This window comes from Mus caroli, unplaced genomic scaffold, assembly GCF_978045245.1.
Source record: "Mus caroli unplaced genomic scaffold, Mus_caroli_1 scaffold_19, whole genome shotgun sequence".
Lineage (NCBI taxonomy): Eukaryota > Metazoa > Chordata > Mammalia > Rodentia > Muridae > Mus > Mus caroli.
Window position 1 is genome coordinate 30,289,026 of NW_028227274.1, and position 27,131 is coordinate 30,316,156.

At 38.5% G+C, this 27,131-nt stretch overlaps 1 protein-coding gene across 1 annotated transcript in view; it reads left to right on the forward strand.

The window, feature by feature from the left end:
• Window positions 1–26,128, forward strand: part of Wdr36 (WD repeat domain 36) — a 36,748-nt gene extending 10,620 nt beyond the window's left edge. Inside the window, exons 9-23 of the mRNA XM_021150216.2 lie at window positions 243–363; window positions 944–1,009; window positions 1,691–1,777; window positions 3,079–3,227; window positions 10,886–11,000; window positions 11,401–11,566; window positions 11,776–11,884; window positions 13,769–13,848; window positions 17,985–18,092; window positions 19,777–19,874; window positions 20,267–20,412; window positions 21,646–21,765; window positions 21,902–21,983; window positions 23,588–23,775; window positions 24,760–26,128. Of these exons, the coding sequence (XP_021005875.1) occupies window positions 243–363; window positions 944–1,009; window positions 1,691–1,777; window positions 3,079–3,227; window positions 10,886–11,000; window positions 11,401–11,566; window positions 11,776–11,884; window positions 13,769–13,848; window positions 17,985–18,092; window positions 19,777–19,874; window positions 20,267–20,412; window positions 21,646–21,765; window positions 21,902–21,983; window positions 23,588–23,775; window positions 24,760–24,909 (1,785 nt within the window). The 3' untranslated portion in view covers window positions 24,910–26,128. The remainder of the gene's footprint in view (window positions 1–242; window positions 364–943; window positions 1,010–1,690; window positions 1,778–3,078; window positions 3,228–10,885; window positions 11,001–11,400; window positions 11,567–11,775; window positions 11,885–13,768; window positions 13,849–17,984; window positions 18,093–19,776; window positions 19,875–20,266; window positions 20,413–21,645; window positions 21,766–21,901; window positions 21,984–23,587; window positions 23,776–24,759) is intronic.
• Window positions 26,129–27,131: the final 1,003 nt, after the last annotated feature.

Sequence of the window (27,131 nt, forward strand, 5' to 3'; positions counted from 1 at the left end):
TGGCCTATTCGAGCTTGTTTTGGTAGCTCAGCCTTGGATTTATGACTGAGGGAGTGTGGGATGAGATTGGTATAGAGGTAACAGAAGCATAGCAGGGTACATGACTGCCTTGAAGTGGCTAAGAGTTACAGCTTAGCCTTCAATGCAGCACTACCCAGGGTTAGCTAATGTGTTCAGGAGGGTGACTTAGGTACCTGCAATGGCACATGGTTGAAGCAATTTACCACTGTATTTTCTTGTAGATATGGATATTTGATGGCCCCACGGGTGAAGGACGACTGTTGAGAATCAGAATGGGGCATAGTGCTTCTCTTACCAAGATTAGATATTATGGACAAAATGGACAGCAGATTTTAAGTGCAAGTGAGTTTCTGCTTTAATTTTGCATCAACATTAAGAGCTAGGAATTCAGTTGGTTTGGTATTTACAAACTTTTTCTTCTTTTTAAATGGCTCTTTGAAGTGTTTCAAATTGTAGCTTTTCAGAGAACCTAGCTTTCCAACTTCCAGGATTGGTGTTGTTTACCCCTCTACTTGGTGGCCTGAACCTGGGAGAGTGAAGTCCAAAAATGAGACCAACAAAAGTCTCATGCAGTAGACAGATTCACTCAGAGCATCAGGCAACTTATACTCTGAGGATTAAGAAGACTCACATGAGTAAGGTATTTAATCACAAGAACAAGACACATGCAAAAATATTTTCCCATAGTGGCACCTGAATAACATCAGTTGAGCTAAACTCACTCCTGTACCTTGGAGGAGCAGGAAAACACATGCCATGAACAGTCCTTTGTTTTGAAAAAACCGAGTTCACAAGACTCTTGTTTTCTTAGAGTTTTCTCACAAGCACTCAGTTCTCACACGACTTCATTTTGACCTATTTTCTGACAGCATGGTCTGCTGTTTTGATGATCTGACTTTGGGTTTTCTGTTCACGTTAATAGGTCAAGACGGGACTCTACAGTCATTTTCTACAGTTCATGAAAAATTCAACAAGAGCTTGGGTCATGGTAAGTGGTTTACAAGATGGAAAACAAGTTGCTGATCAGAAAACAGAAAGAAAAGAAAACCAAGTTCAAGATTCTGAAGGAAGTTCTGTTAGTTCACCTCTCTTGGATAACACTGTGAAAAGTGGGTGGAGGAGGTGTTACTAGACGGTGCCCGTGCCCTGCCTGTGTTCATATCCACATCTCTTAGGGAGATGGAATGAAGTGGAGAGGGGTCTGGTCTTCAGAGAAGGATTGGAGTTCTCAAGGTGCTGCTATACTTAGTGTTGCTCAGTGGCATATCACAGGCTTTTTTGCTAATATGCATGGCATGAAACATTTTTATCTGATTGCTGCTATAGTGTTGGCCACTTAACTTGGTTCCCTTTGTATTGGTTCTGTAATATCCGAGGAAAACTATGCCGGCACTATTTCTTTTGGTTCATTCGACTTTGACCATAGTATCTTTGAAAAGTAATAGTGTTTTGTATCTTTGAAAAGTAATAGTGTTTTATCTTTACTATTTCATACAAGTGAATTCAAAAATTATTTACTGATAGTGGTAATGTCAGCTGTGATTTGCCTCCAACTTAATTGGGAATATCTTGTTGTAACAAAAATATCTTTATTGTAACAATAAAAATATTTTCTTAACATACTTTTTCATTAAGGAACTTTCCTATTGTCCCTTTCATCCATCCCTAGGATTAGTAAACAAAAAGATAGTTAAACGGAAAGGACTTCAGAACACCATGTCAGTAAGGCTCCCACCTATCACACAGTTTGCTGCTGGTGAGTTCCTAGAAATCCTATTTTAATAAACTTTTCTGTTTATTAAATGTTCAGGTGACCTTAAGTGAATGCTGGCCTTGTATGAACACTGAAAAAGTTACTTTTAGCAAGAATTGTTTTGTGTTAATCTCCTTTTTTAGTAACACCCATTAGTAACATTTGGTGTCATAGTCCCTGTCTTAGTTAGGGGTTCTATTGCTGTGACGAGACACCGTGACCACGGCAAGTCTTATAAAGGCAAACATTTAATTGCAGGTGGCTTACAGTTTCAGAGGTTCAGTCCATTGTTATCATGGTGGGGAACTTGGCAACATCCAGGCACACATGGTGCTGGAGAAGGAGCTGAGAGGTCTACATCTTGATCCATAGGCATCAGGAGACTGTGTCACAATGAGTATAGCTTGAATATATATGAGACCTCAGAGCCCACCCCCACAGTAACACACTTCCTCCAACAAGGCCACACCTCCAGTAGTGCCAGTTCCTATGTGCCAAGCGCTCAAACACATGGGTCTGTGGGGGCCATTCCTATTCAGACCATTACATCTTCTAAATGGGATTATCAAGATCCTTGTATTTTGGCTAGTTTTTTTTTTTCTTCTTCCACCTATTTAAAGAATTACTTTACCTGCTTGCTCTCTTCAGTTTTTCTTAGTCGTTGTTTTTAATGTTTAGAAATGTGAGTTCATTTTTAATGGGTATTCCTGCTTTACCTGCACGTGTGTATGTGTACCACCAATGTGCTGGGTGCCCATGGAAGCCAGAACTAGGTAGAGTTGCAGGTGGTTGTGAGTCACCATGTGGGTGCTGGGAATCAAACCTGGGTCCTCTGCAAAGGCAGCCAGGGCTCTTCACCACTGCTCCATCACTCCAGCCCCTACTTAGTCACTCCTGGGCCCCCTACCTCTAGGGCCTCTATCTTGCCTGCTAATTTCTGTTTACTACCACTCTGAGTAAGCTATTATTTTTATTCTAAAATTTCAGTAAATTCTTCTTGAGTCCCCTTAGAAAACACTGTCATGCTATCATACTTTATTATTATAATTTTTTCTCACCAAAATTTATGGTGAAATGTTTTAACTTCATTTAGCCACTTTATGTTGCTTATATAAAACAGTATAAAAGAATGAGTTTTGCTTGTTTATACTCCATTAGATTGGGAAGCTGACTATTATTAAGGTAGCCTGTTTGTTTTACTATTGTGTCTCGTATGTGCATGTGGGCTCCTTGCCACCTACCTCATGGGTGAATGCATTTCTCCCGAACAAGCATTTTGATTTTTGACTTTACTGTGTTTTAAGAGGAAGCGCGTCAAAGTGACTGGGATGGTATCATTGCTTGCCATCAAGGGAAGCTGTCTTGCTCAACCTGGAATTACCAAAGATCTACAATAGGTGCTTATTTTCTCAAGCCCAGAGGTGTAAAGACAAACAGCAGCATCACTGCAACAGTAAGTGACCTTGTTGATTATGGTATTTTCTCCTTTAAAAAACCCTACAAGAGCTGGGCGTGGTGGCGCCTGCCTTTAATCCCAGCACTCGGGAGGCAGAGGCAGGCGGATTTCTGAGTTTGAGGCCAGCCTGGTCTACAAAGTGAGTTCCAGGACAGCTAGGGCTACACAAAAAATAAATAAAAATATATAAAAAAATAAATAAACCCCAAAACAAAAAGAAAACAAAAAAAGAAAACAAACCACCCTACGCTAGTTTTGTTTTAAGTTTACTAATACTACTAATGGAAAAAACAAAAGCACGAGAACCAGGGTTTGGCGCTATAATGCCTTAACAGTGTCAACTTTTCTAACTTGCAGAGATTTTATCTAATTTGAGATTTGATGTAAAGTACTGTCTCCCTGTGGGTTGATTTACATTTCCTGTAGGACTGGTGAAGTCAAACATGTTTTCATGTGGTCTTGGGCTATCTGTATGAGCTCAGAACAGCCCCTGCCCTGCCTTGCTCTGCCTTGTATGGTTCCTCCAGACCTGCTCTGCTCTGAGGATGAGCGCGGCTCTTTTGTTCCTATGGATTTTACAGAAACAGCAATTAGGATTTTGTCTTTTAAATTTTTGCTATTATAAGTGGAATTGCTTTTAAATATACTGATTACTAATATATCAAGATAGAATTTACATTTGCATATCCATCTTGCGTCTTGCAATCTTGATAAATTTATTCAGTCTAGTGATCCTTAGTGGATATCTCGTGTTTTGAAAATGTTTATTACTGTATAGTTGAGCATTTCACCCTATTTTGTGCAGATTGCTTTATGAGTATATATGTAGTATTTTCCTGTATGAGAAGCAAATCGTAAGCTTTTTATGGATTTCTAGACCTCAGAAATCTTAAGCTTCTTTAGGAAGTTTACCTGGATAATTTTATATAACAGTTCTCATACAAGTAGTAAAAATGTTCCAGCCTCTTTCAGATTATTTTCTCTTTTTTTCTCCTTCCTTCCTTCCTTCCTTTTTTTTCCCCCCTCTTTTTCTTTTCCTGGGTTTTTGAAACAGTGTTTGTCTGTATAGCCCTGGCTATCCTGGAACTCTCTTTTTTTTTTTTTTTTTTTTTTTTTTTTACTGTGGAATTTTTGATTCTGAGTTTCTTTTTTTTTATATATATTTTTATTACATATTTTCCTCAATTACATTTCCAATACTATCCCAAAAGTCCCCCATAGCGCCCCCCACTTCCCTACCCACCCATTCCCATTCTTTTGGCCCTGGCATTCCCCTATATTGGGGCATATAAAGTTTGCAAGTCCAATGGGCCTCTCTTTCCATTGATGGCTGACTAGGCCATCTTTCGATACATATGCAGCTAGAGACAAGAGCTCCGGGGTTCTAGTTTGTACATCATGTTGTTCCAACAATAGGGTTGCAGATCCCTTTAGCTCCTTGGGTACTTACTCTAGCTTCTCCATTGGGAGCCCTGTGATACATCCAATAGCTGACTGTGAACATCCACTCCTGTGTTTGCTAGGCCCCAGCATCGTCTCACAAGAGACAGCTATATTTGGGTCCTTTCAGCAAAATCTTGCTAGTGTATGCAATGGTGTCAGCGTTTAGAAGTTGATTATGGGATGGATCCCTGGATACGGCAGTCTCTAAATGGTCCATCCTTTCATCACAGCTACGAACTTTGTCTCTGTAACTCCTTCCCTGGGTGTTTTGTTCCCAATTCTGAGAAGGTGCACAGTGTCCACACTTTGGTCTTCATTCTTCTTGAGTTTCATGCTTTAGCAAATTGTATCTTAAATCTTGGGTATCCTAAGTTTTGGGCTAATATCCACTTATCAGTGAATACATATTGTGTGAGTTCTTTTGTGATTGTGTTACTTCACTCAAGATGATGCCCTCCAGGTCCATCCATTTGGCTAGGAATTTCATAAATTCATTCTTTTTAATAGCTGAGTAGTACTCCATTGTGTAAATGTACCATAATTTCTGTATCCATTCCTCTGTTGAGGGACATCTGGGTTCTTTCCAGCTTCTGGCTATTATAAATAGGGCTGCTATGAACATAGTGGAACATGTGTCCTTTTTACCGGTTGGGACATCTTCTGGATATATGCCCAGGAGAGGTATTGCTGGATCCTCCGGTAGTACTATGTCCAATTTTCTGAGGAACCGCCAGACTGATTTCCAGAGTGGTTGTACAAGCTTGCAATCCCACCAACAATGGAGGAGTGTTCCTCTTTCTCCACATCCTCGCCAGCAACTGCTGTCACCTGAATTTTTGATCTTAGCCATTCTGACTGGTGTGAGGTGGAATCTCAGGGTTGTTTTGATTTTCATTTCCCTGATGATTAAGGATGTTGAACATTTTTTCAGGTGTTTCTCTGCCATTCGGTATTCCTCAGGCAAGAATTCTTTGTTCAGTTCTGAGCCCCATTTTTTAATGGGGTTATTTGACTTTCTGGAGTCCACCTTCTTGAGTTCTTTATATATATTGGATATTAGTCCCTTATCTGATTTAGGATAGGTGAAGATCCTTTCCCAATCTGTTGGTGGTTTTTTTGTCTTATTGATGGTGTCTTTAGCCTTGCAGAAGCTTTGTAGTTTCATGAGGTCCCACTTGTCAATTCTCGATCTTACAGCACAACTATTCAGGAATTTTTCCCCTGTGCCCATATCTTCAAGGCTTTTCCCCACTTTCTCCTCTATAAGTTTCAGTGTCTCTGGTTTTATGTGAAGTTCCTTGATCCACTTAGACTTGACCTTAGTACAAGGAGATAGGAATGGATCGATTCGCATTCTTCTACATGTTAACAACCAGTTGTGCCAGCACCATTTGTTGAAAATGCTGTCTTTCTTCCACTGGATGTTTTTAGCTCCCTTGTCGAAGATCAAGTGACCATAGGTGTGTGGATTCATTTCTGGGTCTTCAATTCTATTCCATTGGTCTATTTGTCTGTCACTATACCAGTACCATGCAGTTTTTATCACAATTGCTCTGTAGTAGAGCTTTAGGTCCGGCATGGTGATTCCACCAGAGGTTCTTTTATCCTTGAGGAGAGTTTTTGCTATCCTAGGTTTTTTGTTATTCCAGATGAATTTGCAGATTGCACTTTCTAATTCGTTGAAGAATTGATTAGGAATTTTGATGGGGATTGCATTGAATCTGTAGATTGCTTTTGGCAAGATAGCCATTTTTACAATGTTGATCCTGCCAATCCATGAGCATGGGAGATCTTTCCATCTTCTGAGATCTTCTATAATTTCTTTCTTCAGAGACTTGAAGTTTTTATTATACAGATCTTTCACTTCCTTAGTTAGAGTCACGCCAAGATATTTTATATTATTTGTGACTATTGAGAAGGGTGTTGTTTCCCTAATTTCTTTCTCAGCCTGTTTATTCTTTGTGTAGAGAAAGGCCATTGATTTGTTTGAGTTAATTTTATATCCAGCTACTTCACCGAAGCTGTTTATCAGGCTTAGGAGTTCTCTGGTGGAATTTTTAGGGTCACTTATATATACTATCATATCATCTGCAAAAAGTGATATTTTGACTTCATCTTTTCCAATTTGTATCCCTTTGATCTCCTTTTGTTGTCGAATTGCTCTGGCTAGGACTTCAAGTACAATGTTGAATAGGTATGGAGAAAGTGGACAGCCTTGTCTAGTCCCTGATTTTAGAGGGATTGCTTCAAGCTTCTCACCATTTACTTTGATGTTGGCTACTGGTTTGCTGTAGATTGCTTTTATCATGTTTAGGTATGGGCCTTGAATTCCTGATCTTTCCAAGACTTTTATCATGAATGGGTGTTGGATCTTGTCAAATGCTTTTTCCGCATCTAACGAGATGACCATGTGGTTTTTGTCTTTGAGTTTGTTTATATACTGGATTACGTTGATGGATTTCCGTATATTGAACCATCCCTGCATCCCTGGGATGAAACCTACTTGGTCAGGATGGATGATTGTTTTGATGTGTTCTTGGATTCGGTTAGCAAGAATTTTATTGAGGATTTTTGCATCAATATTCATAAGGGATATTGGTCTGAAGTTTTCTATCTTTGTTGGGTCTTTTTGTGGTTTAGGTATCAGAGTAATAGTGGCTTCATAGAATGAGTTGGGTAGAGTACCTTCTGTTTCTATTTTGTGGAATAGTTTGTGAAGAACTGGGATTAGATCTTCTTTGAAGGTCTGATAGAACTCTGCACTAAACCCATCTGGTCCTGGGCTTTTTTTGGTTGGGAGACTATTAATGACTGCTTCTATTTCTTTGGGGGATATAGGGCTGTTTAGATCATTAACCTGATCTTGATTCAACTTTGGTACCTGGTATCTGTCTAGGAACTTCTCCATTTCATCCAGGTTCTCCAGTTTTGTTGAGTATAGCCTTTGGTAGAAGGATCTGATGGTGTTTTGGATGTCTTCAGGATCTGTTGTTATGTCTCCTTTTTCATTTCTGATTTTGTTAATTAGGATGCTTTCCCTGTGCCCTCTAGTGAGTCTGGCTAAGGGTTTATCTATCTTGTTGATTTTCTCAAAGAACCAGCTCCTTGATTGGTTGATTCTTTGAATAGTTTTTCTTGTTTCCACTTGGTTGATTTCATCCCTGAGTTTGATTATTTCCTGCCGTCTACTCCTCTTGGGTGAATTTGCTTCCTTTTGTTCTAGTGCTTTTAGGTGTGTTGTCAAGCTGCTAATGTGTGCTCTTTCTAGTTTCCTTTTGGAGGCACTCAGAGCTATGAGTTTTCCTCTTAGAAATGCTTTCATTGCGTCCCATAAGTTTGGGTATGTTGTGGCTTCATTTTCATTGAACTCTAAAAAGTCCTTAATTTCTTTCTTTATTCCTTCCTTGACCAAGGTATCATTGAGAAGAGTGTTGTTCAGTTTCCACGTGAAGGTTGGCTTTCTATTATTTATTTTGTTATTGAAGATCAGCCTTAGTCCATGGTGATCTGATAGGATGCATGGGACAATTTCAATGTTTTTGTATCTGTTGAGTCCTGTTTTGTGCCCAATTACATGGTCAATTTTGGAGAAGGTACCATGAGGTGCTGAGAAGAAGGTGTATCCTTTTGTTTTAGGGTAAAATGTTCTGTAGATATCTGCCAGATCCATTTGATCCATAACTTCTGTTAGTTTCACTGTGTCCCTGTTTAGTTTCTGTTTCCATGATCTGTCCATTGGTGAAAGTGGTGTGTTGAAGTCTCCCACTATTATTGTATGAGGTGCAATGTGTGCTTTGAGATTTACTAAAGTTTCTTTAATGAATGAGGCTGCCTTTGTATTTGGAGCATAGATATTCAGGATTGATAGTTCCTCTTGGAGGATTTTACCTTTGATGAGTATGAAGTGCCCCTCCCTGTCTTTTTTGATGACTTTGGGTTGGAAGTCAATCTTATCTGATATTAGAATGGCTACTCCAGCTTGTTTCTTCAGACCATTTGCTTGGAAAATTGTTTTCCAGCCTTTCATTCTGAGGTAGTGTCTATCTTTTTCTCTGAGATGAGTTTCTTGTAAGCAGCAAAATGTTGGGTCTTGTTTGTGTAGCCAGTTTGTTAGTCTATGTCTTTTTATCGGGGAGTTGAGTCCATTGATATTAAGAGATATTAAGGAAAAGTAATTGTTGTTTCCTGTTATTTTTGTTGTTAAAGTTGGCATTCTGTTCTTGTGGCTGTCTTCTTTTAGGTTTGTTGAGGGATTACCTTCTTGTTGTTTCTAGGGCGTGGTTCCTGTCCTTGTATTGGTTTTTTTCTGTTATTATCCTTTGAAGGGCTGGATTCGTGGAGAGATAATGTGTGAATTTGGCTTTGTCGTGGAATACTTTGGTTTCTCCATCTATGTTAATTGAGAGTTTGGCTGGGTATAGTAGCTTGGGCTGGAATTTGTGTTCTTTTAGTGTCTGTATAACATCTGTCCAGGATCTTCTAGCTTTCATAGTCTCTGGTGAAAAATCTGGTGTAATTCTGATAGGCTTGCCTTTATATGTTACTTGGCCTTTTTCTCTTACTGCTTTTAGTATTCTATCTTTATTTAGTGCATTTGTTGTTCTGATTATTATGTGTCGGGAGGTATTTCTTTTCTGGTCCAGCCTATTTGGAGTTCTGTAGGCTTCTTGTATGTTCATGGGCATCTCTTTCTTTAGATTTGGGAAGTTTTCTTCTATAATTTTGTTGAAGATGTTTGCTGGTCCTTTGAGTTGAAAATCTTCATTCTCATCCACTCCTATTATCCGTAGGTTTGGTCTTCTCATTGTGTCCTGTATTTCCTGGATGTTTTGAGTTAGGATCTTTTTGCATTTTCCATTTTCCTTGATTGTTGTGCCCATGTTCTCTATGGAATCTTCTGCACCTGAGATTCTCTCTTCCATCTCTTGTATTCTGTTGCTGATGCTTGCATCTATGGTTCCAGATTTCTTTCCTAGGGTTTCTATCTCCAGTGTTGCCTCATTTTGGGTTTTCTTTATTGTGTCTACTTCCCTTTTTAGGTCTAGTATGGTTTTGTTCATTTCCATCATCTGATTGGATGTGTTTTCCTGTTTCTCTTTAAGGACTTCTACCAGTTTGGTTGTGTTTTCCTGTTTTTCTTTAAGGACTTGTAACTCTTTAGCCATGTTCTCCTGTAGTTCTTTAAAGTCCTTCTTGATGTCCTCTACCATCATCATGAGATATGCTTTTAAATCCAGGTCTAGTTTTTCAGGTGTGTTGGGGTGCCCTGGACTGGGCGAAGTGGGAGTGCTGGGTCCTGATGATGGTGAGTGGTCTTGGTTTCTGTTAGTAAGATTCTTACCTTTACCTCTCGCCATCTGGTAATCTCTGGAGTTGTTATAGTTGTCTCTGTTCAGAGGTTGTTCTTCTGGGGATTCTGAGTATCCTCTGTCAGCAGACCTTTACAGACTAAGTTCGGTGGAGTCCCGGAGCCAAGATGGCGCTCCCTGCAGGGCAGGTCACTGTCCTCCGACTGGGAGGGTGCCGGATGTCTGCGGCCCCAAAATGGTGCTGCCTCAGCGGCTCTGTGGCTCCCGCCTGTCCCAGAAGCTGTCTGCCTCTGTGGTCCTCACTCTAACCTGTAGACTAAGTTCGGCGGAGTCCCTGAGCCAAGATGGCGCTCTCTGCAGGGCAGGTCTCTGTCCTCCGGCTGGGAGGGTGCCGGAAGTCTGCGGCCCCAAAAGGGTGCTGCCTCAGCGGCTCTGTGGCTCCTGCCTGTCCCAGAAGCCGTCTGCCCCCGTGGTCCCCACTCTGACCTGTAGAGACTAAGCTCGGTGGAGTCCCGGAGCCAAGATGGCGCTCCCTGCAGGGCAGGTCACTGTCCTCCGACTGGGCGGAACTCTCTTTATAGACCAGGTTGGCCTCAAACTCAGAGACCTGCCTGCCCTCTTCCTGCTGAGTGCTGGAATAAAGTCATGCGCCACCACAACCCAGCCCTCCTTATATAAATTTCTTCATACTAATTTAAAATGGAAATAGAATTGTATACTGTAATATAATACATTACATTTAAGAAAACTAGTAAATCAAGATAAGACAAATAATTGAAAGAACTTTGGAAACCATGATGTATGTATAATAAAAGCAATATTATTTTCTGTGTGATTTTAAACGTACCCCCCTTATTATTCTATTTATTTATTTATGTATTTATTTATTTATTTTGATTAAAGGCAGTAGATATAACTTCCTGTGGGAACTTTGCAATAATTGGCCTCTCCTCAGGAGCTGTAGATGTGTATAACATGCAGTCTGGTATACATCGAGGAAGTTTTGGAGATGATAAAGGTATTGAATTTTTTGTTCTTTTAAATATCAGGTTTAAATGGGTTTCTCCGTGTGACTCATACTGTTTCATATGATTCAAACACCATTTTAAAATATTCAAAGGGGGAAAGTCATGAAGAGATTAGGAAGAGATTAGAGGGAAGTAGATACAAATTATTTTGCTTCTCTGCTTTAGGCAAATATTAACTATTTTATTAAATTCTCTGTCATGGCATCAACTGCTTTTGCCTTCACATCCTAATAGCTAGAGTTGTCTCCCTGCTTTGTAATTCAGTTTAATTTCAAGATTTTAGGTTTTATCAATAATGGGACATCGGGTATTCAGATAAAGGAATCTCTCTTGCTATATTGTTTGGCCAGATACTGACTCCTCTTTTTCTTTCAATGTGTATTTAAAAAGCTCACACTGGCTCTGTTAGAGGTGTTGCGGTGGATGGATTAAACCAGCTGGTGGTTACAGCTGGAAGTGAACGGTTACTCAAATTCTGGAACTTTAAAACCAAAGTTTTGATCCACTCTCTGGGCCTTGATTCATCTCCAAATATGATGCTGCTACACAGGGACAGGTAAACTGCTTCTTATACTAGCAAAGATTGCCATTGTGATGTTAGTGAGAACTTCTAACTAACGCACATTGCCAGGTGGGAAGAAAGCAAGAGCATTTTCGTAAATAACTGTATAGTTTAATTTCATCAGAGATATATTCAATTCACACAATTAACAATGTCACAGTTGTTTGTCTCTGTTTATGAGAACGTGCATGTTGTCTTCCCAGCGGCATCCTGGGCCTTGCTATGGATGACTTCTCCATTGCTGTCCTCGACATAGAGACTAGGAAGATCGTCAGAGAGTTTTCTGGACACCACGGCCAAATAAATGACATGGTAAAACAAACAGCTTTTCAAATCAGCTCACTCATATCCTGTTTAGGAGAAAGATGTTTAAGTAATTGAATCGGTTATTTTTAATATCTTTATTCCCATTGTAAGAAGGTTTTCAGAATGATAATTTGCAGGCTAATTTTCACAGAGATTTTAAGAAAAATTTAGGAAATAGTTTATTTTTTAAAAAAAAATTGGTACTATCAGATTGAAGTATAAATGCCAGAATTTATTTTTGTCTTTAAATAAAGTTAAATATACTTTGTGGAGTGAATGTTTCATTTTGCTTTAAACTAAGCTGAGAGAATTTATATGTCTTTTCTATTTGTAATGGATTTATGATAGCTAACACATAAGCTGGTTCTAAGGTGTATTTTATTTAAATAAATCTAAACACCTTAAAATTGTTAACTGAGGACTCTGTTAAGTATATGGTATCATTTAATACTGATTGTAAGTCCACTATTTGGAAAGAGAAAAAAATAAGAAAACTAATGGATGATAAATCCAGTAGTTTACAACCATCTCCCTTATCAGAAGTAAATGTAGGTGTCAGAATTGACAGCCCCTTACCTCTTCCTTTACAAGTAGGAGAAATTGATCAGGGTTTACACTGTATGACTTGGAGATTGTCGAAATTAGCTTTGGATAGATTTTGTTTTGATGGTATATGGAGGAACCAGGGTGGGGCTGGGGTGTTATGTTGAAGCAACATTTTAAAAAACCATCTGTCCTAGTCAGCTTGCTCTTCCTGTTCCCGCCCTTCATAGCTTTTAATTCTCCACTTGTATCTTTCCTTTGTCCTACTCAGAGGTCTTCACTTCTGTTGAACAGTGTAAAACAAATGTGTTAGCATTTGTAATACAAGCCTATCTCTGAGAGCCAGTTTTCCCATCCTGTGCTGTCTGCAACCCCCCTCCCCCAGTTGAGCTGTCTATACCCTGAAGTTTGAATTTTAGTAATCTTGTTGCAGCCTGGGAATAAATTAGCACTGAATTTACTGCAGTAACATTTGCTAGTAAGTAATCCCTGTGGTGTGTGTGTGTGTGTGTGTGTGTGTGTGTGTGTGTGTGTGTGTGTGTGTGAGTGTGTGTGTGTGTGTGTGTGTGTGTGTGTGTGTATAAATCTTGTGTTATCTGCTGCCATAACCTTACAGTTTTGGGTCTTATGTAAGCTAAGGTTCTCAGCACTATGTGGAAGAGGATTCCTTGTCCAACCTTTTATAGCTAGTAACAGATACTTAAAGTAGCATCAGGAATCCCTTATCTCGGTGTTTGAAAATATTTTTGAATGTTGTTGCATTAAATTAGTTTGGAAATAAAGTTTTCATTAAGGGAGAAAAGGTTATTTTTAAATAAAGCAACAAGTAAAATTAGGATTTCCTTATTAATATTTTTTAACAGAATGTTCATTCCCTATTTTCAGATTGTAGTGATTTAGATAATTTCCCACAGTGTGAGTATAGTAGAAGAGACAGTTTTCAGAGACATAGTATTACCTTCATTTCTATGTAAATTACAGCTAAAATTAGACTGCAGAGTATTGTTAACTATATATTCTCAGAATATATGAATATTTTTAAAATTTATTTTTAATAATGATGTGTAGTCACAGCCTATTCCTTAGGTAAATACACAGTGCTGCAAAAATTGACACAATCTTTTTAATTTCATGAGCTAGTAATTCACTTAAAAACCTAATACTGACGTAAGTCCCAGAGAAGTAATATAGGAAACATATTTTGATTTATATAATTCTTATTTATATTTTGCATAGTCACATTTACCATTTCATGAAGCCTAAAATCTTTTTAAGTTTTGTATGCTTTAGGTGTTCATGTATATACGTGCATCCATATACTAATCCATACTAATACATGTATTACAGACGTTCAGCCCTGATGGCCGTTGGTTGATAAGCGCTGCGATGGATTGCTCTGTTAGGACTTGGGACCTTCCTTCTGGGTGGTGAGTTCACTTTTAAGTCCCACAGATGATTTCTCAGTCATTGTCTGAACATGTGACTTTTACCTGTTATTTATAACTATGAAGTTGGCACTGTTTTGTTTGTGGACTGTTGTTGGTCTCTTAAGTATCAGGCACTAACATGACAAAAAAATAGCAAGGAAAATGCAAATCTCTCTTATTCATTCCTGCAAAATAGAGACCCAGAGGTGGTTTGTGTAAATCTTAAGAAAACCCATCGTGTGGTTTGACACATTAGTAGAGCCCAGACACATTTTAAGGCTTTCTGCTATAGTTCATAGCTCACATAGTTGAATTTAATTACAAGGTTAAAAGTCATGGATTTCCTCAATACTGTTTTTCTCTCTTCTTTCAATAATAGGACAGTGTCAGAAATGTGTTTCAAGATTGAAAGTCACTGTTAATCCCGCTCATTCTCAGGAATTAGTTCACTACACATGTACAAGCAGTCTGACCTTTAAAAAGGAAAAACCCGTATTTCTCAATTCCCAGTAACTTTGCTATAGGCAGAAAGCACACCCACCTTCCAGCATGTGCAACTGATATAAAGTAAGCACAGCTGAAGAACCCAGGAGTGAGCCCAGCCCTAATCACGAGGGACTTTTGTCACAGGTGTGTCACTTTCCACTTAACATGACTGAAGTAAAATGCAGACAGTTTAGCCCTCAACTTCAAAATTTGAAGATATTTAGAAATATTGGCAGTTTATTACCCCTGAATTTTTGTTGTTGCAGCTTTCTAAAAGCTAGTATTACAGAATTGGAATTTAGTGATGTTTTGGGTAGCAAGTTTATCTTTGGAATGGAAAACTAGGATCTGAAAGTAGCATTTAAAGCTTTGAAGTTTTGATTCAGCAGTAACATTTTTGCTGAACTTTTTGTTTCAGTAACTACTTGAGTAGATTTAACTGTGGTAGGTTTTCAACTTTAAGTATGTGGTTTTTAGATGAACACTAAGGTTAATGCAAGAGCAAGACATACTAAGATATCAAGTTGTTACAAGAAAGTGAAATCACCAGTTGAACAAAGTATATTTTTATTAAAAACAAGTAATTCTTTGATTTAAATTTGGAGTGGAGCAAATAACTTGCCAAACAGTATCAAACAGCTGATGGCGTCTCCTCTCCTCCAACCCTCACTGTTACCGTGTACTTCCTTGGTATCCTAATAAGCATGCTATTGTTAGTGGTTCTATTGGACAAGCTAGGGAAACGAACCTTAAAGAGATTTGTCAGTCATTTGTCCAAGTGGATTGTACTGTAAACGCTGAGCATAAGCACAGGAGGAAGAGCCTTCATGTCAGCCCTGGTCCCTTTGTGTTGTGCTGTCTCGGCAGAGCCAGTGTCTTCCTCTAGAAGACAGGTAACAGGGCAGTATTAGTATTTCATTAGAGAACCTTAGGGAACTGTTAAATTGTTTAGGTTCCCCCTTTTAAAATCGTACCTGGAGGTTCCTTGTTGTTCCTTCATTAAGCATTTTCATCATTTATTTACCATGCTCAGTATTTGATGAATGAGAGATGGGTCAGCAGTTGAAGCACCCTCTCTTCTTGTAGAGGACCTCGCTTCAATTCCCAGCACCCACTTGGTGATTTACACTTGTCCATAACTCCAGTTTCAGGGGCCTCAGCAGACAAAACATCCATACATGTAAAGTACCCTCAATTAAAAATTAAAATGAGAGCTGGAGAGATAGCTCAGTGGTACTGACTGCTCTTCCAGAGGTCCTGAGTTCAATTCCCAGCATCCACATGGTCGCTCACAACCATCTGTAATGGGATCTGATGCCCCCTTCTGGTGTGCTTAAAGACAGTGACAGTGTACTCATATACATAAAGTAGATAAATAAAAAATTTAAAAGATATTAAAAAGTTTTTTAAAAATCCAATGAGTAGGTTTATTGTGTAAGCTAAACAGTGAGAGATGTGTGAGTAAGCATGTGAATGTGGTCCCACACAGCTGTACCCATGTGGAGGTTCCTCTTTAAAGCACATATCAGGCTTACCGAGTGCGTGTATAAGTAGGATTCATAATCCCTGAAGTCTTGTCAGCTGGCTAATGCAGACTACTTTGTTTTATTCTGGTTTCCAATCAATTGGAAATTCAGGCTGAACTTCATAGGGGGTGAGAAATACACAAAATTAAATGGTTTTAGTGAAGTTAGCATTTTGTTTTATCTCAATCCTTCCTCAGCTTTAGTCTATGGAACTTTAACATGAGAAACATTGGAAAAGCCAGCACTTATCATTTCTCATAAGTTAGAACCTTTCATTGGTTCTCCTTAGGGAAGATTCTTGTAGAAAGCGGTCCCATCACTTTGGCAATGAACAACATACCCGGGACTCCTAATTTTATAGGATTATCCTAGCTTCACTCTGGGTTAAGCTTGCACATTGAAGCCATATGATTTAGGTGACAGGAAAATATGCTGTATATGTGGAAACTGTCTTCCTCAATTTGGTGCTGTCACAAGTCGAAGGCCAGCCTACCCACACAGCACAGCTGTAGAAATGAAGTTAGAACAAGGAAATTGACAAAATTGGGTTCTTGAGTAGACAAGTTTGCTCAAGCAGTTAATTCTCTGAACAGGTGGATTAGAACATGGTAGGGAGTTTGATCCTACATGCTTAAACCTCTGCTTTGCATCAAGACAAAGGAGAGAAGTTAAAATGAGGAAATTTGTGTTTTACATACTGGGAAGATACTGCCTGCTCTGGGTAGTTTAGATGAAGGGAATTAAACTTTTTGGCAGTTTACTCATCCCTGACTTTGGAGTGGTTCAGCATTTTGCTTCCTTTTCCTCTGTCCCCTAACACAATGTTTCTCATGAGCTTCCCATGCAGACATAAGCAGAAACCAGACAGCTTATTGTTCTTCCTTTCCCACATTCCTGAGACACACTTTGCCATTTGTTCGTTTCCAGAACTCCTAATTGTAATCATTTTTTTTAATCTCATTTTGGATTTTCCACTTAAGGTTTATTTAAGTTGTTAATGAGTCTTTCAGCAAACATGTCACTTACTGTCTTACCTGAAGGAAGAGCTGTCATAGACAGTTGCACTGCTTATAGTGTGTAACTATAAGATAGTATACACTGCCTGCTGTATCTTTAATTCCAGTTATGGTTAAAAGTGCAGTCTTCTTGGGCACTATTCCTGCTTCAGTTGATTTCTATCTTAAGTTTTTAAATCTTACTGAAATTTGGCTTTCTGATCTATATGATAATGATGATTGTATGTCATGGGTTATAAAAATTAAATTAGTCATTTCAAGTGCTTGGATCGGGACAGTTATAAGCATAAAGTACAGGAGCAAAGAAGAGTTAAAAACTGCTATCATTTCTTTGTTAAGTCACTTGTATGAGACTAGAGCCTGAACTTAGATATTTGTTATATGTTCCCATGAAAAATGCATTGTCCTTGACACAGTGACTTTTTTTTTTTAAACAGCTGAGTTTAAAACTAACTAGTCTGCTCTGGGGCTGGAATGCGGCTCAGCTGTTCAGAGCACTGTTGCTATTGCAGAAGACCAGGGCTGGATTCCCAGCACACAGAGTAGCTCACATCACAACCCTCCATAACCTCGGTTCCAAGGTTCCAGCAGGCACACACATGGTGCACATACATGCATGCCTGTAAAACATATGCACAAAGTAACACACAAATACAGAACACAACAAAACCGAGTCTACTTTTTGGTTCTACCGTTATCTGCTCAGAAACCCTCAGTGGCTTACTATCAAGATGTACGTAGATTGTTGGTGTACTTTGTGCAGTGGTCCCTCCCTCCTCTAAGTGTGTGCTATCATTAAAATTGTTCCCAATAAGAATACCAAACTGGGGTGAGAAAAACATTGTTTCCTCTAGTACTCTCCTTACTGTTGAATCCAGGTAATTAGTCTGTTTAATGTATCCACTTTCCCCTTAAGGTAATTGTTTTCACACAGGAGCTGAGTTGACAAAGCAGTGGTTAGTGGTAACTGGTTGTAATTTGTAAAAAAAAAAAAAAAATTCTATTGCTTATTCCTTTTAGTAAAAGATATGTGTATACCACCACCACCCCTTTTCAAAGTATACCTTTATGATGAATAAAGCTTAACTACTTACACCTCTTTTTGTAGCCTTATCGACTGCTTTTTGTTGGACTCAGCACCTCTAAATGTTACTATGTCCCCAACTGGAGACTTTCTAGCAACTTCCCATGTGGATCACCTTGGAATTTATCTATGGTGAGTTCTTCGTACATCTCTTTCATTTGGGGCAAGAGGAGGAAGATGACAGTGGTCAACATTGGTGGTGGTTAAAATGACCACTTGGTGTGTTTTTATACAATGGAACTATCACACAGCCTAATTCATCTACCATGAATCTAGGACTGATACTTGATAATTTAGATAGCTTGGTTCAAGTGCATGCTCTAAATTATATAATTTTTGTCTGCTATTATATTTAACATATTTACATATTTAGGTATAGATTGTATATCTAGAACGTAAGATTGTTGCTAATCACTTCTGAACTTAAGTGTGCTTTGTGAAGGAAGGCACACATGAGCAGAGACCTCAGTAAGATGCATCCTGGTTGCATGGCTTTCCTAACCATTTAAAAATGTGTGTGCTTCTTCAGACTCTGCTGGGTTGAACCTGTAAGACACTGTAGTTAGTGGTAAATAACCTGCACCTAGAGAAATTATATCTCTTTCCTGAGTTTATATATCCAATTCTTTTAGCTGCCTTGAAATCTTTGATTTATCGAATGCTGATCTTAAGTTTGTGATCATCCTGTCTCAGGTTGATGAGTGTTGGGACAATACCATTCTTCCTTAAAGTATCTTCTAGTTTATTTTAAGGGGAAAAAGTAAATTTGATTTATGATTTTGGCCATCTTAAAAAGCAAAATGTGTTGTCATCTAGAGTCAGTGAAGCTTTAGTCCTTAATGGATGACTAAGCAGTTGTAAGGCCTGGATAGAGGAGTGTTGTGCTTCTCTGTAGGTGCTGCTGTTAATATGACTCAGGACCTGAGTTCCCAACTTTCTTTTCCACTGAAATTCATATTAGGAATGTAGGGAAAGTAGTTCCCCTCGTTGGAACAGGTATTTATATCCTGGATACTCACCCATGGCTGCTTTGCAGATGTGTAGCAGAAGTGTGTTTACTTAGCCATTTCAGAAAAGGCCAAGTGATGACTGCTTATTGCCTCCAAGAATATAATTAGGATGTTCACTTTAACTTGCTGTCTCAACCTCTCTTTTTGTTATGCTGGGGTTTTTTTTGTTTTTTGGTTTTTTTGAGTAAAGATTGGTATTTGTCAACACTTTATGAAAATTATTTTATTTATAAAAGTATTATATATGACTAGTTTCTCTTCAAGTTTTTGTACTATGTTAGAAACAAACTCAGGCCTGGTATGGTTGTACAGGCCATAGAGGCAGGTGGATTTCTATAAGTTCAAGACCAGCCTACTCTATACATAATGGATTCCAAGTCAGCCAAGGATGCATGGTGACACCCTGTCTCAAAAAATTGGAAACTCAAGTTATTTTATGCCTGTGTGTTTTGCCTGCATGCATGCAACACCCGCAGAGACCAGAGGCGGGCATTGTATCTGCTAGAACTAGAGTTACAGGCAGTTGTGAAACAACCATATTGGTGCTAGGAATTGATCCCAGTCCTCTTGAAGACCAGTCAGTACTCTTGACTGCTGGACTATTTCTCCAGCCCCATCCATGTTTTTATATAGCCTTTTTTATTTTAGCATTTTTCAGAATCTCTCTTTGAGGTCTTAACTAGTTAATGATTGTTGTCTCTGGCCAAATTCAAGATAGGGACCATTAGCAGGTATTAAAATTTCTCTAATGATAATGCTTCTGCAGTAATGTATTTTTATAAAATACTTGGTTTTTGCTTGCTCAGGTCGAATATTTCCCTCTATTCAGTTGTCTCCCTGCGACCACTTCCTCCAGATTATGTCCCTTCCATAGTGATGCTTCCTGGTACTTGTCAAACCCAAGGTAATCAAAATAACAGGTTTTTTTTTTTTTTTTGAGATGTATTGTAAATCTATTAGGTTATTGCTGCAAAAAAAAAATAATCAAAGTTAATTGGAGTCAATCAAAGTTTTTTAAACTGAGTTAAAATATATTTAGTGGCTTCAATTATAGAACACCATAACTAATGGCATATCTTTAACACATAAAATAATAGACTGTGTGAAGTATTTGAAGTCTACTGATGGGAATTATAAGGAAATCAGAGAAAGGGGAAAAGCAAAGGAAAGGGGTGCGAAGAGTTACAAAGCTGTGCTGGTTGAATATTGTGAGACAGATGAATGGGGGTGGGATCGCTTCTTTCCATGATAAAACTTCTGTTGCCTTCATCCTCGTTCCTGAACATCTGTTTTAAGGTATGGAAGACTTGGAAGAAAAGACTGAGCTAAGTGATGAAATGATAGAGTATGAGTCGCCAGAACAGTTGAGTGAGCAACTGGTGACTCTCTCCCTTCTCCCTGAGTCACGCTGGAAAAACCTTCTGAATCTTGATATTATCAAGGTAATGCACTAGTGTTCTTGACACCATGTGCCCCACGAGCCTATGTCCCACGAGCATTCCCTGCTTCGAGGATATTTGGGAAATGATAGTTAAGATGCTGCTGTTTAATTGAGTGGTGTTTCACGTGGTACTATCACAGAGGTCCAGTCCTGTGTCCATGTAACAGCACTACAGGTGTGTTTGGTTGTACCAGAAACACTGTACTTCAGAGCTTCCAGACTCGGCTGTTTCGGTATCCAGTCTAATTAGTTGTATTTCTAAATTTCAAAACAAAAGAAAGAAAATCTATTATCTATTTGTGCCTTAATGTTAAGAAAATTTTACTAGGTTTTTTGTTTTTTTTAGTGTCACAATTAACCTTTTATTGTTGCATTTTCTTTCTTTTGCTGAGTAGACTTTCAGAGCTTGCTATATCAGGGTTAGCAAGTGAGTTTACTAGGTAGGGCAGAGGTAATGTAATATGAGGCTATAGTGTTGAAAACAAAGTGAGCCCGTTTTTCCTGGGGACAGTACAACTTTTGAGACTAGTGTTCCAGCTGGAGAGATGGCTCCATGGTTATGAGCTGCTTCTGCTTTGCAGAGGACCTGAGTTAGGCCCTCAACACCCACATTGGGTGACTTGATACTAACAGTAGTTCCCGAAGATCTCACAGCCTCTTGTGGCCTCTGTGGTCACTATACTCAAGTGCACAGAGCTACAGACACACAATTTAAAAAATAAAAATAAAATTTTGTATAAAAAATTTAACAGAAATTCCAGTGGAATTTTACTGACATCAAATATTTTATAAATTGACAATAGTATTTTCTTTTTAAATATCTAAGGAAAAGTTAAAATTCAAAAAAAAAATAGAAAGAAATAGGGTCATACTTCTCCAAAATATTAAATTATTTCTAATGGGGGAGTCTGCACTTCTGGATATGAATTTTCTTCTGGAGACGAGCCACTTTAAGTTGTTTCTATCTGTTTTGTTTACGAGATACTGACTGGCGGTTCATTTTGTGAAGCTGAGCATATCTTAGGGCTGCTCCTCTACCTGGCACATTGGGAAGCCTGGGGGAAAGACAGCTACAGCATTGCTCATGTGGACTTTATTTCAGCATTCTAGTATGAAAAGGGTTTATTCCTACAGTCCATTTTGGTGGTGTTTTCGGTTTCATTTGTAATAAAATCTGGAAAGTGTGGGTAGAGTGAGTCCTCACCACTCATTCCCCTTGTTCTCTCTCAATCAGAAAAAGAATAAACCAAAAGAGCCGCCCAAGGTTCCCCAGTCAGCTCCGTTTTTCATCCCAACAGTTCCTGGGCTTGTCCCCAGGTTTGCTGTACCCGAACCCAGCAGTGACCCCCAGCAGGTAAGAACCAGATGAGTCTGAGTCCGTGGGTCTGTTTCTCCCCGTGTTACTGAGTAAATTCATGCTCATTTAAGTTATGGTGTATTTTGAGTGATGCTTATATTTGTTAAGTAACATACATTTGTTTTTATTTAAGTCTAAGGTGGTAAACCTTGGGATTTTGGCTCAAAAATCAAATTTCTACCTGAAACTTGAAGAAGGATTACTAAATAATCAGTGTAAGTTAAATTATAAAATATTTCAACAAGTATCTTCATTTATGGTTTAGTTTATTGAAAGAAAAAATTGCAGAGTTCATAATAGAGAAAAAGAAATATAGTAAAAACTAAAGGTACACCAACTTCACTTTTAAATTACGTTGACTGATAGCAGTGCATTTAGATAATGTTAGTGGTAAACCTCTTCAGACTCTTTCCAGACTTCTGGATGGAGACTTGCATTGTATTTGGAGATGGAGGACGTATGACAACAGTCCCATGTGGCTTGTCAGTTGCTTCATTGACAGAGTTTTGTCCAGCAGGAACCTCAAGCTTCTTGTTTTCATTTGAAAATCTGGCTTGTTACACAGCAGAGACAGGTGTTTTAGGTAATTTTTATATTCCCAAATCATCTTTTAGAAATGCAATTTTTTTTTAAAGATTTATTTATTCATTATATGTAAGTATACTGTAGCTGTCTTCAGACACTTCAGAAGAGGGCGCCAGATCTCGTTACGGATGGTTGTGAGCCACCATGTGGTTGCTGGGATTTGAACTCTGGACCTTCGGAAGAGCAGTCGGGTGCTCTTACCCACTGAGCCATCTCACCAGCCCTAGAAATGCAATTTTAAAAGAAAAGAAAAATTAATTATTATTATTATTTTTTTTTTTTTTTTTTTTGAGACAGGGTTTCTCTGTAGCCCTGGCTGTCCTGGAACTCACTCTGTAGACCAGGCTGGCCTCGAACTCAGAAATCTGCCTGCCTCTGCCTCCCGAGTGTTGGGATTAAAGGCGTGCGCCACCAACGCCCGGCGAAAAATTAATTTTTAATTTAGTTTCATTTAGACTTTTCAGGTTACTGTGTAGCAAATACTAAACATATGCAATTTTTTAAAACTGTTACTCTGTTGAGACATTCTACTGCTTTTGGTTTATGACTGAAATGTACTTATCAGTGTGTCACTTGGTCCATGTGGGCAAAGTCTGCGTGCTTCTTGTTTACTGAGGAATGTAGAGTAAACACATAGTTTAAGATATACTAAAGGACAGAAAAGGAGAGTGATGAGTCTTGCCATGCCTCCAAAGCTAAGATCAGAGCCATTGCCCCTGTAGTGGCAAGGGACCGATTAGCAGCGTTGGTGTGTTTAGTGTGTCTCCCGTAGTGCAGAGCTCTGGGGAGTGTTGGGATTGGTAGAGGAGGGGCTAGAGGCTCCCCACACGCTTCTGTATCCATGAGTCTCAACAACCACAACAGTTCTATTTTTTATAACAATACAAGTGCAGAATAAAAGCTAATTCCCCACCTCATCCTATTCCTGGAGGTAGTCTCATTTAATATATTGTGCAGTGTGTTCCTTGATGAACTAATGGTACAATCTCTTTGTTCTTAATTGAAGTTTAAATTCCTGACAGTGCAAAACTTTAAGAACTTTCAGAACTTTTACTGGTATCAAAATTTTTACTGCTTAGTTTATCTTGGCATTCATTGTGCTATAATGTGAAAAAATAATGCATGTAAAGAAAGTCTAATGCCATTTACATAAATATTGCTTGGTTATAAAGAAATATCATAGCTTCTTAACTAATGTGTAAGAAATAACTAGATTCATTTTACAATAATTTAGATGAAGCTGCTCTTAACCTTCTGAAAGAATTAGGCCCATCCGGGATTGAAACAGAGCTGCGAAACCTGTCTCCAGATGATGGTGGGTCGGTAGAAGTCATGCGGAGCTTTTTAAACATGATTGGGATGATGTTGGACAGAAAGCGTGATTTCGAGTTGGCCCAGGCATACCTGGCGTTGTTTTTGAAGGTGAGTGAGATACGATACTTTCCTTTATATGTGGCAGTGTTATCAAGCAAGTCTGCAAAGATGGGCATGTTTTGCATTTACAGTATTGAATAAGCCAGTGAATACTTGGAATATGGCTAACTATAACTGAACAGTAGCTGCCTGGCCTGGTGTCTACTACCCTGACATGGCTGGGGATTTTGGACTTTCTAGTCTTTATTTTTGTTACTACTCAGTGGCATAATTTTGACTTTATCCCTATTTGTCATCTCTTTGTTACCTGTGCTGAACCTTAACTTTTTAAATTTACATTTTTTTTAAGTTTTCTGTGATCATAAGGGAAACTTGGGTTCTTTGTTTGTTCATTTTTGTCTACTGCTGAAATCAAAGTACTCACCCCTGCCAGCTTCAAGTAACTTGGCACAACTTGCTCTTTTGAGTAACAAAACCAAGATGTTCTGTATAAGTGCACTGCATGGTGTGATGTAATGAAGGCGTGGCTAACGCTAGCTCAGTAGTTAGTGCCTGTTCTCCATCTAGCCCGGGCTGTCTGAAGGAAGTCTTTAAACTTACTGAAAAGCTGGATATTTAGGCCTTACTAAAGAGCTGTTTTTTTGTTTTTGTTTTTTTTATAAAGCCAATTGTTTGTATCGGTTTTCATATGTTTACTAAATGTTAGTCCCTACAAACAAATTTACATAAATGTTTACAAAATAAGTGACTGCCATTCATCATCAGTGGGTTAGAGAAGAAGGGAACCTGGAGGCACAGGAACCTGGTCTGTAGTGTAGAGGAATGAAGGTTACATCAGTTCAATTTAAGCTCATAATTTAAAGAAAACTTGATATAAAATGATTCGGGACAGTGGGAAATCAGAGAACAATAACCTAGCACCGAGGAAAGAAATACTTAGATACTCTTTTTCTTAAGTTCCTCGGTAAGGAAAAAAAAAGTTTAGTATTCTGAAGTAAAATGCCCAGCTTAACCATCGTCTCTCCTCCTCAGTTACACCTCAGAATGCTTCCTTCGGAGCCAGCGCTTCTAGAGGAGCTGGTGAAGTTGTCATCACAGGTAGAAAAAGATTGGACTCACTTACAGTCCCTCTTCAATCAAAGCATGTGTGTCTTAAATTACATCAAAAGTGCTTTCTTGTAAAGAATAAACTTAAGTGATTACAGAAATCAAAGCTATGTGCGAAGTGTGCTGTTTAACTTGTCTCCACACTCAGCTCAGAGTGGGAGTGACCAGCTCGTGTATTTTAAGTTCAAAAGCCTTTGTAGATGTGAAATTGTACCTTCTTTCTAGAAGCTCTGCACACCGAGACAACTTAAAACCACCTGAGATCATCAGACAAGTCACATACATGGGACTTTTTGAATTATTGCCATTTTGTATTTTTATCATGTTATGTGTAAAAGACAGTGCCTATTCTGTGTTTTACTGAATTAAATTGATAATGTCAGATAAAGCATATCTGTAATATACTTATAAAAATACATTTCTGATATTAAAAAAATCAGCGGGTTCATTTTTTCTAGGTAGCTTTTGATGAAACAGAGTGTTGATTCTTGAAGCTGTGTTTTGTGTCTGGTGCCTTTGGTACAGCCCCACCCCCACCCTCCCTGTGTTATAGAGGCGTCAAAGAAAGGTTGGCTGGGATCTGTGGTGTGCCTGGCTTTATAACACAGAGCCTAGAGCTTTCTCAGTTGCTCACTTCATAGATAAGGTTTCATTAGATGGAAATATGACAGGTGCTTGCTCCAGGAAGAAGTGCAGCAGGTGTCTGCACAGGGAGACCCCAGGCTCCAGCAAGGGCTGTTCTTTTCTGACAGTGATTTATTTGGGAAGAGACTGCTAACTACGCTGTCATCATCTTCTTTCTTAATAGCCCAGTGCTTTAGCAAAACAGCAATTAATATTAAACAGTTTGGGCTGGAGAGAGCACAAATCCCATATAAACCAGGCTTGGTGGTCTAAAACCTGCAATTTCAGTACTCCAGAGGTAAAGACTAGAGGACAAAAAAGATGCTGAAAATAATAGCTGGAGGCTAGCCTGAGACCAGGTCTAATAAAAATAATGAAAAACAAGCAATCATTAGGGCCTTGTGCTCCAAAAACTACCCCTCAAGTGTATCTAGGTGTTCTTGCTCAACATTAGCTTAGAGAGTTTTACAGACTCCAGAAAAGAACAGCCTGTACAAAAAGGATTGGTGAAGTGGCTCAGCGATTAAAGGAACTTGCCATCAAGCCTAGAGGCCAGAGTTCAATTCCCAGGACCCATGTGGTGGAGGACTAGAAATAATTCTTTCAAGTTGTCTCTAATTTATACATACATATATACATGTACATACACACACACACATACACATATACATATATATATATATGTGTGTGTATATATATATATATATACTCAAATATAGAAGCAAACTTACTAAGAAGAACCAATGAGAAATTTATTATGGAAGTGATTTTTAATTTACTAGTGTGAGAAGAATTTGTCAGTTATGACAGGAAAATGAAGCCCACCTTTCTATTGACTTTGTACTTGACTGTATATTAGTCAACAGCAGTGACTCATATGTTAGTAATGACTTAAATTCTGATTTTCATAGACAGTAGCTTAAACATGAGTGCATATAATCACCTACTTATAAAAACTGTAAAATTAAAGCAAAATGATAGAAGCTGCCAACTCCTGTTTTTTCTTATTTCTCTGTAATCACAAACTAAGTTTTGTTTTCAAGTGAAAGTACAAAGTTTGTCCTGTTGTCATTTTTATTAGAGATGTCTTTAGACAATAGTACCACATTATTTTGTCAATAACCTTCTAAAATCTTTGATACTACCAAAAAGGAAGAGAAGAAAAATACAAGATACTATTTTGTGTACATATTTTTCTTAACATGTTACCACTCTCTGCATACTTCTCTACTTTCGAATTTTAAATTATATGTGTCATATATGACTACTTTCTACTTATAAAAATATCTGATTTGGTTTTGACAACAGTTTATAATTCTAGTACATAGCCACAGAAAATAAAGTGTAGCATTTTAATTTTTTTGTTTACATAAAGAGAGATAGTCTGTAACTTAAAATGTCTTTACTTGTACATCATGTCTTAAAATCTTCTCTGCCTTATCACCTAAAATTGGAGAATTTTCCATCACCCATTACCCGCCCCCACCCCCCCACACACAGTCACAATCTTGCTAGAGTAAGCATGGTGTTGCTTAGGGCTGCATTAGGGGTTTCTGTTGGCATATGCTAGGCATTTCACTTGGAGGGCCAGAGGATAAGCTTTTTTTTTTTTTCTTTGGTTCGAGACAGGGTTTCTCTGTGTAGCCCTGGCTGTCCTGGAGCTCACTCTGTAG